Source organism: Danio rerio, chromosome 5 (assembly GCF_049306965.1).
Source record: "Danio rerio strain Tuebingen ecotype United States chromosome 5, GRCz12tu, whole genome shotgun sequence".
In the NCBI taxonomy this organism is placed as follows: Eukaryota; Metazoa; Chordata; class Actinopteri; order Cypriniformes; family Danionidae; genus Danio; species Danio rerio.
Genome location: NC_133180.1, coordinates 12,727,405 through 12,742,500, shown reverse-complemented (window position 1 = coordinate 12,742,500; position 15,096 = coordinate 12,727,405). Strand labels below are relative to the sequence as shown.

The 15,096-nt window shown below is 34.7% G+C and overlaps 1 protein-coding gene across 1 annotated transcript in view; it reads left to right on the top strand.

Moving 5' to 3' along the window:
* Positions 1-15,096, top strand: part of castor1 (cytosolic arginine sensor for mTORC1 subunit 1) — a 49,253-nt gene that overhangs the window by 11,081 nt on the left and 23,076 nt on the right. The window contains 2 exon segments of the mRNA NM_001020815.2: positions 1,942-2,012; positions 9,251-9,444. Of these exon segments, the coding sequence (NP_001018651.2) occupies positions 1,942-2,012; positions 9,251-9,444 (265 nt within the window).

The following is a 15,096-nucleotide window of genomic DNA, read 5'->3' as shown; positions in this document are numbered from 1 at the left end:
ATATATGAGCAATATCACACGAGTGGCAGTGCGATATGGCTGTATATCGGCACTGGTGGGAGGCGTGCTATGGCATATTTTTTTATACAACAGTTCTGTCTGGTTCTCAGATCTGATTGGCTGATAGGCGTGCGATATTCTGCAATATCAGTACTATATATTATTATATATTATATATCATTTCTATATATTATTTTTATATATATATATTTATATATATATATATATATATATATATTTTATTTATTTATTTATTTATTTATTTATTTATTTATTTATTTATTTATATATATATATATATATATATATATATATATATATATATATATATATATATATATATATATATATATATAAAAGGCTTGTACATAGACATAATCACATCCATCATGTTTACATATAAAAAGTCTTTAAAATGTGAGCAGATTACACAGTTTCTGTTGTCTCATCTAATCTCCATTGGAGGTGTCGGGGAGTTTAGGGAACTTTTTTTTATTGACACGTCAAGAAAAGGTGAATTTTTCACAATTTTTTGAAAAAAAAACTACTACCCGTTTTGAAAAGGTGTCAAATTAAACTGCAAATCTGCAGTTATAATTTATGAATAGCATTAAAGCCAAAAAAGCCTTTTACATGTTTTTTTGTGCCTTGAATGTGTTAATGCCCATGTAAATCCTGTTGTACAATCAATTCTTAAAATGTCTCAAAATGACAATAATATCACTTATCGCAATAATTTCTATGACACTATATCGCACAACAAAAATGACTTATGACAGGCCTAATATATACGGATACATTAACACTCAAATATATCCAGAAAATATCTAAGACAGGCTGTAATGGCTCTGCCTTCTACGGGAAAATATGTGGAGAGTTGCAGCTCATTTGCATTTAATTTACAATTTTAAAGAAACACAAAAACAACGTATTTTCACTACCACACAAAAACAACCATTAACAGCATATTATGATAATAAAAATGACCTGCATGTTTTAGATTCAATGCAATGATAAAATCCACATCTATACTACATATACAAGATTTCCAAATACATCACACATGAAATCTATTCTCTCAATTGTGGCAGATGATTTTTTTCTTTTATAGATGCACCAAATGTTCCGCTGCCAATAGAGAAATACAGCCAAAAATATAAATAAATATTGCTTAATATTCCTCTCTGGGAATAGTCCTCTCATGTACATCAATCAATCAATCAAGAATGCTTTTTTATGCATGAACAACACATTCTCACCAATAAAGCAAAGTCCACTCAAATAACAGGCCAGCAGGACATTTCTATGTACTTGTTCCTGTTGCTTGCAATCATGTGGTTCTAGTGACGTGCAAAATTCAGATAGAGGACTTAATAAACTCCTATATTACTGGACTTCATCTTTGGTTTCAGTCAACACTCATCCTGCTATTCATTCGCACAAATCTCAGCAGTCTCTTTCCCATGATTCCTGTTTGCCTCTGATTCTCAGTCCTGTGGCTCTTAGACAATAGATCAGGCTGAATGAAGTGGAGCATGTTGTTCTGGGTTCCTGGATCAGCCCCTAAAGAATTTGGGTCAAACCCTGTCATTAAGAAACCAATTCACACACTATATCTTAAATTCTCGTTTTAACTCCAATTTATCAACCACAACAAACCACTTCACCTTAAAGCTGAATGCAGAACTGTATGAATGGATTTCAGATGTTGACTTCAAGTTCAAGCACAAGAAAAAAAAAACGGCTTTCACTTTTTGGCGCAAGGCAAAGGGGTTTGATGTGGTTTTTCTCTCTTTATCCCACGCCTCCCCGCTGGAACACTCTTCACAACAATCTGCCATTGTTTGTGTTCATTATGCAACGTCTGATCTGTCTGTTTGGTTTTGTTTCTTTCTCCCTCACTTTATTCATTTTTTCTCTCTCCTGTGCTTTCTCTCACAGATGCAAATTTTTCAGTCTCACAGAGACTCCTGAAAATTACACTGTTGTCCTCGACGAGGAGGGATTTAAAGGTAAAACACAAACACACACACACACACTCTCTCTCACACACACACACACACACACACACACACACACACAAATTGCTCCTCTAAGGCTCTTATGTTCAATAGATGACAACATACAGCCAGGGAAATGCACTGAGAATTCAATTTTTAATGTGTTGTATTGATTAATTCTGGGGAATGTTCACTTAACCTCCTATGGCCCAAGGCGTTTTTACATGCATTTTTTTATTTCTCTTTACTATTTGGGGGTATTGAAACCAAATTAGAGTAAAACCAAAGTATCATCTTTTAATAAGATGTACTTTTTGAGAAAAATCATGTCCACATATGGGGCTCAAGCTCCAAATTTACATAAAACACTTTTTCCTGACTGTTTTTTTAATGCATATGTAACATACATTTTTTAACATGTTTTGACTATCAGAGATTAAAAACAAACATTTTTTTCTCGTTTTGAACGGTTAAAATAGTGTTTTGGACATTTCACATGCTGCAAAACAGTTGCAGGATGACACTGTATGTCTGTAACAAAATATAAAACATTTAAAGTATTTTAAATCGCCACTTAAGAGCTAAGATGTGCTGTTCACATACTGTATGTGGCAACTGAAGCCCTAGGAGGTTAATAATATTAATAACAATAATAGGGCGTCACGGTAGCACAGTGTGTAGCATTATCACCTCTAAGCAAGAAGGTTGCTGGTTCGAGCCCCGGCTGGGTCAGTTGGCATTTCTGTGTGGAGTTTGCATGTTCTCCCTGTGTTGGCATGGGTTTCCTCCGGGTGCTCCAGTTTCCCCCGCAGTCCAAAGACATGTGCTAAAGGTAAATTGAATTAACTAAAATGGCCATAGTGTTTGAGTTGTATCTGAGTCCACTGCGTAAAACATATGCTGGATACGTCGGTGGTTCGTCCTGCTGTGGGGACCCCTATTTAAAAAAGGGACTAAGCTGAAAAGAAAATGAATAAATGAAATAAGAATAAGAATGATAATTTCTTACATTTTTATAGCGTTTTTCTGGACACTCTAAGCGCTTTACACATTGGGGGGAATCTCCTCATCCACCACCATTGTGCAGCATCCACCTGGATGACGCGACAGCAGCCCTATTGCGCCAGAGGAGACAGAGTGATGAAGTAAATTATGATATGGGGTGGTTAGGTGGCCATGATGGACAGAGGCCAGTATGCTGGGGTTAAACCCCTACTCCAGAGATTTTTTTTTTACCTGAAAGACGGCGCTCACTGAGCAGTATAAACTCCCCATCAAATACTTGGACGTTAGGACCCACACAGACCGCAGCTTAAGAGCCCCCTGCTGGCCTCATTAACACCACTTCCAACAGCAACCTAGCTTTCCCATGTGGTCTCCCATCCAGGTACTAACCAGGCGCAGCCCTGCTTAGCTTCAGTGAGCGACCATGTGAGAGTTGCAGAGAGCTAGCTGCTGGCTAGCTATCCCTTCTTAAAGAGATAGTTCAGCCTAAAAATTATCGTAATGATCTCACACTGGAGTTTCCTTCTTCTGTTGAAAACAAAAGAAGATATTTTGAAGAAAGCTGAAAACCTTTTTCTCTTATCTGCCTGCCGTTATCAGTCTCACGCTATTTTTTTTTTTACTATCCTTTTTCTAAAAGTATTGATACCACCATCGTGGAGTTTTACTGTAATTATTTCAACAAATATGATTGTAATAAAAAAAGAAATTGTTATTCTCTTCCATTCGCAATCACTCTAAGTTTACCCAACTATGACGACTTTGACTTCTGAGAAACCCGGAAATGTGACCATGGTAAGGTTTACATGGATTCTCTCCCAAGGTGGTACTAAAAAGCTACTTGGTTCACATGCAGTGAAAAGGCCCCCAAATTAAGCCGTACCAAACTTCCCTCCACCACTTGGTGAAAAGTGCCTTGAAGGTCCCATGAAATTAAAAAAGTTTTGTTTTTGGATGTTAGTATTTGTATTGTTTGTTTTTAAGATCTATCAGCGAGTGCACTCCAAATGTCCCATGACAAAATTCACATTCACAAACAGATATCAACATGTAGGGTAGTTTTGTAGTTGTAATGGTAGAAAGTAGTTTGTCACTTTCGCCTAAATTAATCAACAGTTTTCTTCACATCACCTAATGTGATTACCTGATTCAGTTTCTCATCAAATCATAACCAATCACATGCTCTAGTATCTGACAAGCTCCACCCCTTTAAAATGCTTCTTATTTGCTTTTTGTTTGATGCACTTTTCCGGCTAAAAGCATAATAAAAATAAAAGGCTAATAAAAATCTGGCCTAATCAGACATAAAAGCCCGCCTGTTGTCGCTGAGCCCTGAAAAGACCAATCCACAAAATCGTTTAAGTGCGGAAAGCCAAACAATCTCCATTGACTCTTTCTCATTGATCAGAGAACAGGTGTGTGTGTGTATAATTGTACACTGAGTTTATAGCTGGCTGTTATTGAAGAGCTCTGTCCTCCACCTCTGACCCAAGCAGATGTTTCCCCTGCAAATTCATAGCAATGACCTTTTGCTTGTCTCATAATCCTCATGCACCATCATGTAGGAGCAGAGTTCTGGATGCAGTGCACATTTGCAGGTGTTCTGATATAAGAGCAATATGTTTTCTATTGCACTTTGAGATATATATGTATATATACACATATATATATATATACACATATATATATATATATACATATACATACATACACACACACACACACACACACACACACACACATACATACATACACACACACACTCAAAAAATGATGTTTGCTGTTTGTCTAAATTATTTGCCTAATATGAGCTGAAACAACACAATTCAATTTTTTAGGGGTCAACTCAATTGTTTTCTGTTCAATCAACTTAAATTTGTAAAAACGATTCATTCATGTTGTTTCAACACAAATTGATTGTGTGGAACCCAGCATTGTTTACAGTCATTCATTCATTTTCCTCCGGCTTAGTCCTTTTATTCATCAGGGGTCGCCACAACGGGATGAACTGCCAACTTATCCAGCATGTTTTACACAGTGGATGCTCTTCCAGCTGCAACCCAGTACTGGGAAACATTTTTACATGCTCATTGACATACAATACAGCCAATTCAGTTTATCCAATTCACCTATAGCACATGTCTTTGGACTGTGAGGAAAACCGGAGCACCTGGAGGAAACCCATGCCAACATGAGGAGAATATGCGAACTCCACACAGAAATGCCAACTGGCCCAGCTGGCACTCGAAACGGTGACCTTCTTGCTGTGAGGCGACAGTGCTAACCGCTGGGCCACCATGTCACCCTGCATTGTTTACAGTTCATGTCCAAATTGTGTAAGCTGACGTTCAGTTTCCAGTGCTAGTTTTTGACTTGCTTACAATTGCAAGCCTCCTATATGTTACAAAATGACTATGCTAACTTGTGAACTCCTGTGAATGCCACAGGAACACCCACACAGACATTTGCAGCTTCCTGCTGTGTTTCTGTGAATAATTATACTGTCTGTATTGGTTAACAGAGTCAGCTTTTGAAAGATGTCTTCCTGTTGGGCTCTGTGGTTTAAAGTGCAGAGCTAATTTTATTAGACTGTTGTTGTTTACAACTTGTTTTGACAGGGTACTAGATGGTTGCTGGGGCGTTTATGTCATGACCTGTTGATTTTAAGCTTAAAAGAGATTAAACAAAAAATGACTGAATGTTTCAAATGAGAAGCTGAAATGTAGCAGTGGCAGGATAAATTTTGGTGTGGCGCCCGCCATGGAAGGACGAATGTTGCAGAAACCTTGGGTTCGTTGTCTTGACTTCTATTCTGTCCTCGGCCAATCACATGTTCTAATGATTTTGGTATAGAGGAAAAGCAATCTGTAATTTTTGACCTTCAGTGTGTTTTGCCAAAAATATACCATGAGGCTGGTTCTTTAATCCAGGGTGACATATGTTGGGTTGTTGTTTAATTGAAAGTATGGATGTTTCTTCTATAGTCTTTTTGTTATATTCAGCAAGCCGACATGTAATTTTCCAGCTGAAAGCCTAATAGAAATAAAAGGCTAATAAAAATTTGGCCTAATCGGACACAAAAGCACCCCAGTATCACCATGGCTGCATTGATTTGATTGCTGATATTACTGTATTTTCAATGTTACGAAGTAGTATTAGTATGAAATTATATACACATACAATTCTGTTGTACATTTGTATAGTACATTATGCTACCCCAAATCTAAAAAGTTGGGACCATATGGAAAACTCAAATAAAAAAAGAAAGTAGTGATTTTCCAAATTTACTTTGACTTGTATTTCATTGAAGACAATGCAACAAACATTATTTAATGTGTTCCTCATGATTTTTATTATTATTTATTTATTTTCAAAATAAGCTCGTATTGGAATTTTGTTTCGTGCAACATATTTGACATTTGAAAAAAACTGAATCGGAATCAGAAATAGCTTTATTGCCAGGCATGTTCACACATACGATGACTTTGTTTTTGTGATAGCGCTTCTACAGTGCAACAGAATTACAGAAACAGGACAAAAAACAATGATAAATATATGTAGTGAATGTAAATATACAAATTGACAAGTGTATGTACAGTTATATTACTATATACAACGTTATATTTGCAGCTGTTATGTGCAAATTTGCAGGTAAAGTGTGTTGTTAAATAAAGTGTATATGTCTATAAAAAGTGTATAGAAAGTAGTGATGTTGGTTCCACAATTACTATCATCAAGTGTTCACGAGATGGATTGCCTGAGGGAAGAAACTGTTTCGGTGTCGTCTGTCTCTGTAGCGTCGACCAGAAGGTAACCGTTCAATGAGGCAGTGTGCTGGGTGTGAGCTGTCCAGAGTGATTTTGGTAGACCTTCTTCTCTCTCTAATTAAGTACAGTTCCTGGAGAGTAGGCCGGGTTGTAGCAATGATTTGCTCAGTAGTCCGAACTATTCGACGTAGTCTTCGGGGGTCTGATTGGGTAGCTGAGCTACACCAGACAGTTATTGATCTGCAGATGACTGATTCAATGATAGAGGTGTAGAACTGTTTCAGAACTGTTCTCCTTTGGGAGATTGAACTTCCACAGCTGACTAAAAAAGTACAGCTTTTGTTGAGCTAAAAAATTAGAACAGTTTGGCATTTACCACTTTGTAATGTTGCCATTCCTTAATTAATTTTGGGTAATTTGTCCCCTTCTTCCTGCAAACAAGTCTTAGGGTGGGCAACAGTACATGGTTGGATAGTAGGGGATGGGACAGTACAGTTTAAATTGGCATTTGTGGATGTAACTACCACGCATTGTGGTACTTGACAAAGGTTTGTCAAAGTAGTCCTGAGCGCATGGGGTGATATCACTTATAAATGAATGACGATTCTTTTACTCTCAGCAAACTAATGGTTGTTGGGGCGTGGCTAAGCCTTATTTCACTCAGTCTATTAAACTGACATCATTAAAGAAGGATTGCTATTCCAGAACAGAAGCAAATGGTCACATCTTGATTTAAAATGACCGAAACAGTTCCCTTTAAGACTAATAATGTGCTCTAGCAAAGTAAAGTTGGATTTCTTGCAGACTTTAGAAACGATTAATTTGTTCATGTGATGGCAAATCTGCATTTTCAGCATTTTTAATCATTTATTTTTATTTCTATTTTTTAGATATAGATATATATTTATCAATGTAAACGGATAGTTCACCCCAAAACAAAAATGTTGTTATTTTACTACAACACATATACTACTACATTTGTTTTTCTTCCGTAAAAAAATATAACTAGATAAAAAAAAATGTGTGATTTTTCTCACATAATGCCTTTTGAGAGTGATCAAATGTGTACAGGCCAAACAATATAATACTCTCTGCTTTACAAAATACATTGAGGTCTTATAAAGTGAATTGATCAGGCTGTGTAACATTATGTACAATGTTGTTACCTTTGATCCACAGCCTCTGTAATCAGTTTCAGCATCCTGTTACCTTTACCAATACCTTTTTAATGATCAATATGACATATGCATCCTCCTTCTCTGGACAAACAGTGCCATCTCATGTAGGAGTTTGCATCTGCTCATATGTCAACACATAAAAGGTTCTAGACTTTTGTGAAGGTTGTAAAAAAAAAAAAGTGATAAAATTGTACATAGGAAATATCAATATCTACATCTTGATATCATGCATAGACCGCAATGTATCATTAGAAGCCGCAGGTCTGTGGGTGTTTTTTTTTTTTTTTTTTTTTTTTTTTTTGTGTGTGTGTGTGTGTGTGTGCTTTTTTATGATAATTGTTCATTCAAATATTGCTTAAAGGGATAGTTCACCCCAAAAAACTTAAAAATTCAGCATTGTTTTCCCAAATTCCAGTGGTTATTAACATTTTGGAATTTCTGGAACACAAAATAAGATATTCTGAAGAATTTTGGGGAATAGGCAGCCACTAACATCCACAGAAGGGAAGTCGATGGCTGTTTTTAAGCCATTCTTTGACCATTGGCCAACTAATAGCTGGTCTGAAGTCAATGGTGCAGTTTCGTTAGTCTATTTAAACTGTGTTTAAAATGTGGGTGGGTCTAAAATGCATATTCGCATGCTTATTACATGCATAGGGATGTGCAGCAGCACACAAACCTCTTAAAATAGGAAAAATGAAAGGATTCAAATGTAAAAGATTATTATTATCTACATATAAAAATGTTACCGCATCCCACTCCTTGTTCACCTCAGGGGGTTTTGGTGTTTTCAATAGTTTGCTCAGTTGTAGATCTGTTTCCTCCTATGTCATAGTAGAATAAGAACAATCTCTTTAAACCATTCACTGGACAAGCTGACGGTTTTTCACATTCTTAAAATAAAAAAATGGATTCATACATGTCCTAAGTGCACATGTGCTGTGCTTAGATTTATAAAAAGAGACATTTTTTTATCAGAAGCTCCTAAACGTAATATTCAAACCCTGTGAGAATCTCTATGATTTATTACTTGGTAAAGTTTCTTTCCTCAAGTGATTTGAGACATCAAATCTGTAGCACGTTTTTTTAAAATATTTTTTTCATATAAATATGTTGGGGTTGTTTCCGCTGCGTAACAACATGCTGGATAAATTGGCGGTTCATTCCGCTGTGGCGACCCCAGATTAATAAAAAGACTAAGCCGAAAAGAAAATGAATGAATGTTGGGGTTATAAAAGATATATAGTTTACATTGGTATATGTGATTGACCACCTTCTTCATGTCTTCCTCTTCCTCCAGAGCTGCACCCGTCTGAGCACTTACAGGTGGAGGGCTCCACGTGGCTCCCGCTCAATGTGGTCTCGAATGGCAATGCTTCCAGCAGCTCGCAGGCTGTGGGCGTCACTAAAATTGCCAAGTCCGTCATCGCTCCTCTGGCAGAGCAGCACGTGTCTGTCTTTATGCTCTCCACCTATCAGACTGACTTCATTCTGGTGAGAGAAAGAGATAAACTGATGCTCAGATATGTAACATTTTAAGGGGATAGTTCACACAGTAATGAAAATATACTTTTTTTTTTTTACCCTGAAGTGATTCCAAAACATTGAGCTTTCTTATTCTGTTGAACACAAAAGATATTTTGAAGAATGCTAGAAATCAGTAGCCATCATAGTATGACAGATAAAATACTAAAGTAGTCAATGGTTACAGGTTTTCAACATTCTTTAAATAGCTTCTTTTGTGTTTAACAAAAAAAAAAAAGAAACTCAATGTTACTTTGGAACAAGTGAAGAGTAAGCAAATGATTACAGAGAATTGAGAATAGTTTGCTCATGATTAGGCCCACACGGAATCTGCGCGCGCAGAATTCCGCAGATTTTCTCCTGATTTTCTGCAGAATTCCGCAGATTTCTGCCAATTTTTAGAACATCATTAAATCTGTTTATTTACTTGAGTGAATGTGTAAATCTGAATTTATGCAGTTTTTATTCAGTAATTTATTACTTTTTATTTCATATATTAAGGTTTTAGTTATGATACTCGCTGGATACTCCCAAAATAATTCCGCAGAAATCCACAGATTTTAACCAAAATTCTCAGCAGAAATGGCAAAAAATGTCAGCAGATTCCGTCTGGCCCTACTCATGATAAATAACAGTTTTAAAGCGATAGTGAATACATTTTCAACAATGTTTTCAACTATTGTAACTGTTTTCTCATTCTCAAGTGGTAGTAAACCTTTGCGTTCTTTCCTTTTTTTTTTTTAATTAATTAATTTTTTTGAAGAAGTCAATGGCGCTTTTGGACACCGTTAACATAGGGCTTCCTTTTGGCACAGTACAGTTTTCACTGGCATTTGTGGATGTAACTATGTATTGTAGTACTTGACAGGTTTGTCAAAGTAGTCCTGAGCCCATGGGGTGATATCACTTATAAATGAATGATGATTCTTTCACTCTCAGCAAACTAATGGTTGTTGGGGCGTGGCTAAGCATTATTTCACTCAGTCTATTAAACTGACATAATTAAAGAAGGACTGCTATTCCAGAACAGAAGCAAATGGTCACATCTTGATTAAAAATGACCAGAATTTTTCCCCTTAAAACTAATAATGTGCTCTACAAAAGTAAAGTTTGATTTCTTTTCGACTTTAGATATTATTATTTGTTCAGCATCTTTAATCGTTGTATTACAGATTTTTTATTTATTTCTATTTTTATCTATGAATGAAATAGGGTAGTTCACCCGAGAGCAACAATGTCATGTTTACTACTATATCGAAACTCTGTACTTTATCGCTATCGGTGCTACATTATGAAGGACCGAAGTATTGATAAACTCTGACGTTAACGGTTCTGCTGTAGGTACTGCAGAATTATTGCTGAATAAACATTATTTACTGTAGCATAATCTAACTGACCAACCTTTTTTTCATTTGGGCTATATGATATTTATCTGCACAGTTGGCAATCTCAAATGAAAAATGCTTGTGTTTCCGGCGAGAGCGTTAATATAAAAGCCTTCACAGTTCTCGGCTGTGCGCGCGCAATCAGCAGAGGCTCTCGCTAAACGCACAAAAATAGCTCATGACACAGACTCGCACGCACACACAGCTTGTAAGCTTGCAGAGTAAACCAAATGAGTTGTATTTCCAGAGTGGACAGCGACAATGCCGGTTGCAACAAACGCAACATGTTGTTTTTTTGTATAGGCGGAAATGCAAGCAATCTGGATAAGTGAAAGTATCTCTCTAAAGTGCATTAACTGCAATGCAACGTTTTGACTGCCAAGCTACTCACGGTAACATGACATTATTCACATTGTTAAGCCAGCAGTCAATCGCTTAAATCAGTTTAATATTAATAGTTAAATAAACGCACACATTCGGTTACAAGGAAAACAGTATTTTTTCTGCAGTAGCCTAAATAAATCTTAAACATTAAAAATGCTTTTACATCAGCTGTATTTACAAATAGTCTATAAATATCCTATTAATGCTTATTTAAAACTGCTTATTTTTATATTGAAAGATGCTCAAAAATTGTATAAAAACACAGTTGACTCCCAAAACACTTTTAACTCCTTTATCTGAATGTCAAAAAATCATAAACATCCAAGAAAGATCCCGACTTCTGCCAGAAAAGTCAAGCATGCTTATTTTTCTCCAGAAGTATGGTTAATAACGGAGTCATTTTCCTTCAAACCATTGTACATTCTTTTACATGAAAAAAATATTTATTTGTTTTACAATTATTGGTTTTGTTTTATTTTATATTAAAAACATAATAATAAAATAAATTAATTCTGTTTAATTATTATTTTTTCATTAAAAAACACTACAAAAAGTACCGATGAGAGAACCATTAAAGTACCGAACCGATAAGTGGTATGGATAAAAGTAGTAATACTGTTAAAACCTTAACGATACCCATCCCTAACTATACACATTTGTAAGCTATAACCATTTGTATAGCTAGATAAAAAATAACTAGATTTTTTTTTTCTCTCATAATGCCTTTTGAGTCGATGTTAACTTTGGAACAAGTAAGAAAGAGTAAGAAAATGATTACAGAGAATTAATTAATAATTTGTTTTTAACCACTATATATTTTTTTTTAACTATTGTAACTTCTCATTCTTAAGTGGTAGCAAACCTTTGTGTTTTTCTTTTCTGAAACTTTTGTTTTTGAAGAAAGCTAAAAACCTGCACCAGTCGGCTTCCTTAGTATTTGTTTTTCGTTCTATGGAAGTTCAATTCAATTCATCTTTATTTGTGTATCGCTTTTACAATGTAGATTGTGTCAAAGCAGCTTCACGCAGAAGATTATTATAGATTGAACTAAAACAGTGAAGTTAAGTTTTCAGTGTTTAGGTTCAGTTTACATTAGCTCAGCTCATTAGCTTAAGTCATGTTAGTAAAGTGTTAATTAACGCTAGTTAAGCATTAGTTAATGTTGAAATAGTGTACACTTTACAATAAGGATCAAAATTCTATTAATAAATGCTTTGTTAATGATAAATCATGTTAGTAATGCAGGGCTCAACAATAAGGACTGCCCGGTGGCCCGGGGCCAGCGTGAAAGACACTCGGGACAGTAGACAGGATTGTTACTGGCCCCTATCGGCCAGCACGTTTTTTTTTTTTTTTTTTTGGAACCTTGTAACAACCAGTACAGATAGCAACATGGCGGCAAAATTAAACAATGAGGCTAAAAGAAAAGGTCTGTTTCTAAAGTCTTAGAAGCAGACAATTACATGGGAACAAAATTAAGAAACTGAAAAAAAACAAAAAAAAACAGTTGTCAGTTTGGCAAGCCATTTTTATAAAAATTATTCAGAATTGCATTAAAATACCAGCACATTTTTCATACCGCTATTTCATTTGCATAAAATCTTGAATTTTGTTCATTACATTTATTAACATATTTAAAATGTTTAAATTCTAGATTCACAGGCATAATTTTGCCATTATTTAAAATATGTGGCTAAGAAATAGCTATTAACTTTTTAGGTTTTTTTTTGGTGGGGCCAGTGAAAATTTTGGCTGGGCAAGTAAAAATCTCAACCAATGGCCCGATCGGACCCGTATGAAAAATCCTTAGCGTTGAACCCTGTAATGTGTTAATTAACGCTAGTTAAGCATTAGGTAATGTTGAAATAGTGTACACTTTACAATAAGGATCATAATTCTATTAATAAATGCTTTGTTAATGATAAATCAGGTTAGTAAAGTGTTAATTAACGCTACTTAAGCATTAGGTAATGTTGAAATAGTGTACACTTTACAATAAGGATCACAATTCTATTAATAAATGCTTTGTTAATGATAAGTCATGTTAGTAAAGTGTTAATTAACGTTACTTAAGCATTAGGTAATGTTGGAATAGTGTACACTTTACAATAAGGATCATAATTCTATTAATAAATGCTTTGTTAATGATAAATCATGTTAGTAAAGTGTTAGCAAACATGAATAACAGTTAAAGCTGAGGTTCTGATGTAATACACTCCAAAAGAGTCCTCCTTTGTCCCTGGCATTGATCAGGAACTATGCACTTATTAAAAGCTTTACCAATTATGCTAACATGTTGTTCATGTTAACTAACGCGTTAACTAACATTGTAAGTTTTCATGAACAAGGATTCAGTATTGCTTTATAAATGTGTTGTTCATTATAAGATCAAGTGATCTAATCCATTAACAAATGCTTTAGTGTATGAGTGAGTAAACATGAACTAATTAAGCTGTTCATGTAAAGAGATGCATTAGATAATGTGTAAATAAACATTAACAAAGATTAAGTAATGCTGAAGAAAGTCCTTATTTACTGTTAGATCATGTTTACTAATGCATTAGCTAACACATAAATAAATGTTTAGTTAACATTAACAAAGGTTAGTTAATGCTTAATAAATGCGTTATTCATTGTTAGTTCATGTTAACTAATGCATTAACTAATGTTAACTAATGCACCCTTATTGTAAAGTGTTACCAATAAATTAATTAAACTGGTATTTTGTTTTGACTTTGCAGAAGAAAGAAACCCATAAAGATTTTAAATTAACAGGTGCATACATTTTCATTTTTGGGAGAACTATTCCTATATATGCTAACCTAGTGTGATTCTAACATTTGTGTTTGTAAATGTTAAAATTGATTGACTAAAATGCTATCATGTTAAAATAAATCGTGTTAAATCCGTGTAGTTTGCTAATATTCAGACATTAAATCTTACTGTAAAGCCATGTTCCTTGAAATACATTGATTTTACTGTAGACTTTCCAAAAGAAGTGAAACATAATGCTGTTTTTGCATAAAACAATTATTTCAGCAAACATATAGTCAGTCTTAAGATGTTCATCATACTACAGCTTTTTTTGTAGGAAAAATCAACCTTTTTAGAAAAAACATTACAGCTAAATTTTAACTTTAATTGATTTTAGTTTTCACTTGAAAATTAGATAACTTGTGCTAAAGTAAAAGGAAAGCTCTGTGCTGTGATTATACAAAAAACCTGGTAGATACTTCGCTTGACCCAGAGACACAGAACATTGTGTTAATGAATTAAGTATTAGACAGACGTCAGCATGAACATGCTTGCACATCAAACACACAAGCTGCTGTAAATGGTTTACCATTTGACAATCCTTTGTGTCTTTTAAAGGGTTGGTAGATGTATAATGAAACTTGATTGTTCTTTGTGAGTGATGTTTTCTAAAGCATTTAAGCTGATATAATAAGCAAAACACTCGTTTTTCAACTTTCAATTTCTTAAAAGATATTAGTTTTTCACAGATTAGTTATTTGTTTACTAATATAGAATAATCAACTAATATTTTTGGAATATTAAAAAACTCAACAAAAACACACACAAGCGCAAAAATCACCCACAGGTGGTGCTACAACAACAAAGTTAGATTAAATTTTTGCTGGGTTTCTTTGAACAAGTATTAGCAATACAAAACAAACTCATCAGGTGGTGCTGTCTAAGAATAATGGTTACACTTTATAGTTTAATTACAAATTGTTACTACTAACTGCTAGCCTATTACCTGCCTATTTATATGTCAAGATATTGGCTGTTTATTTGTACTATTACAATAATTATACTGATCTTTTTCTATATCCTTAATCCTACTCAATGC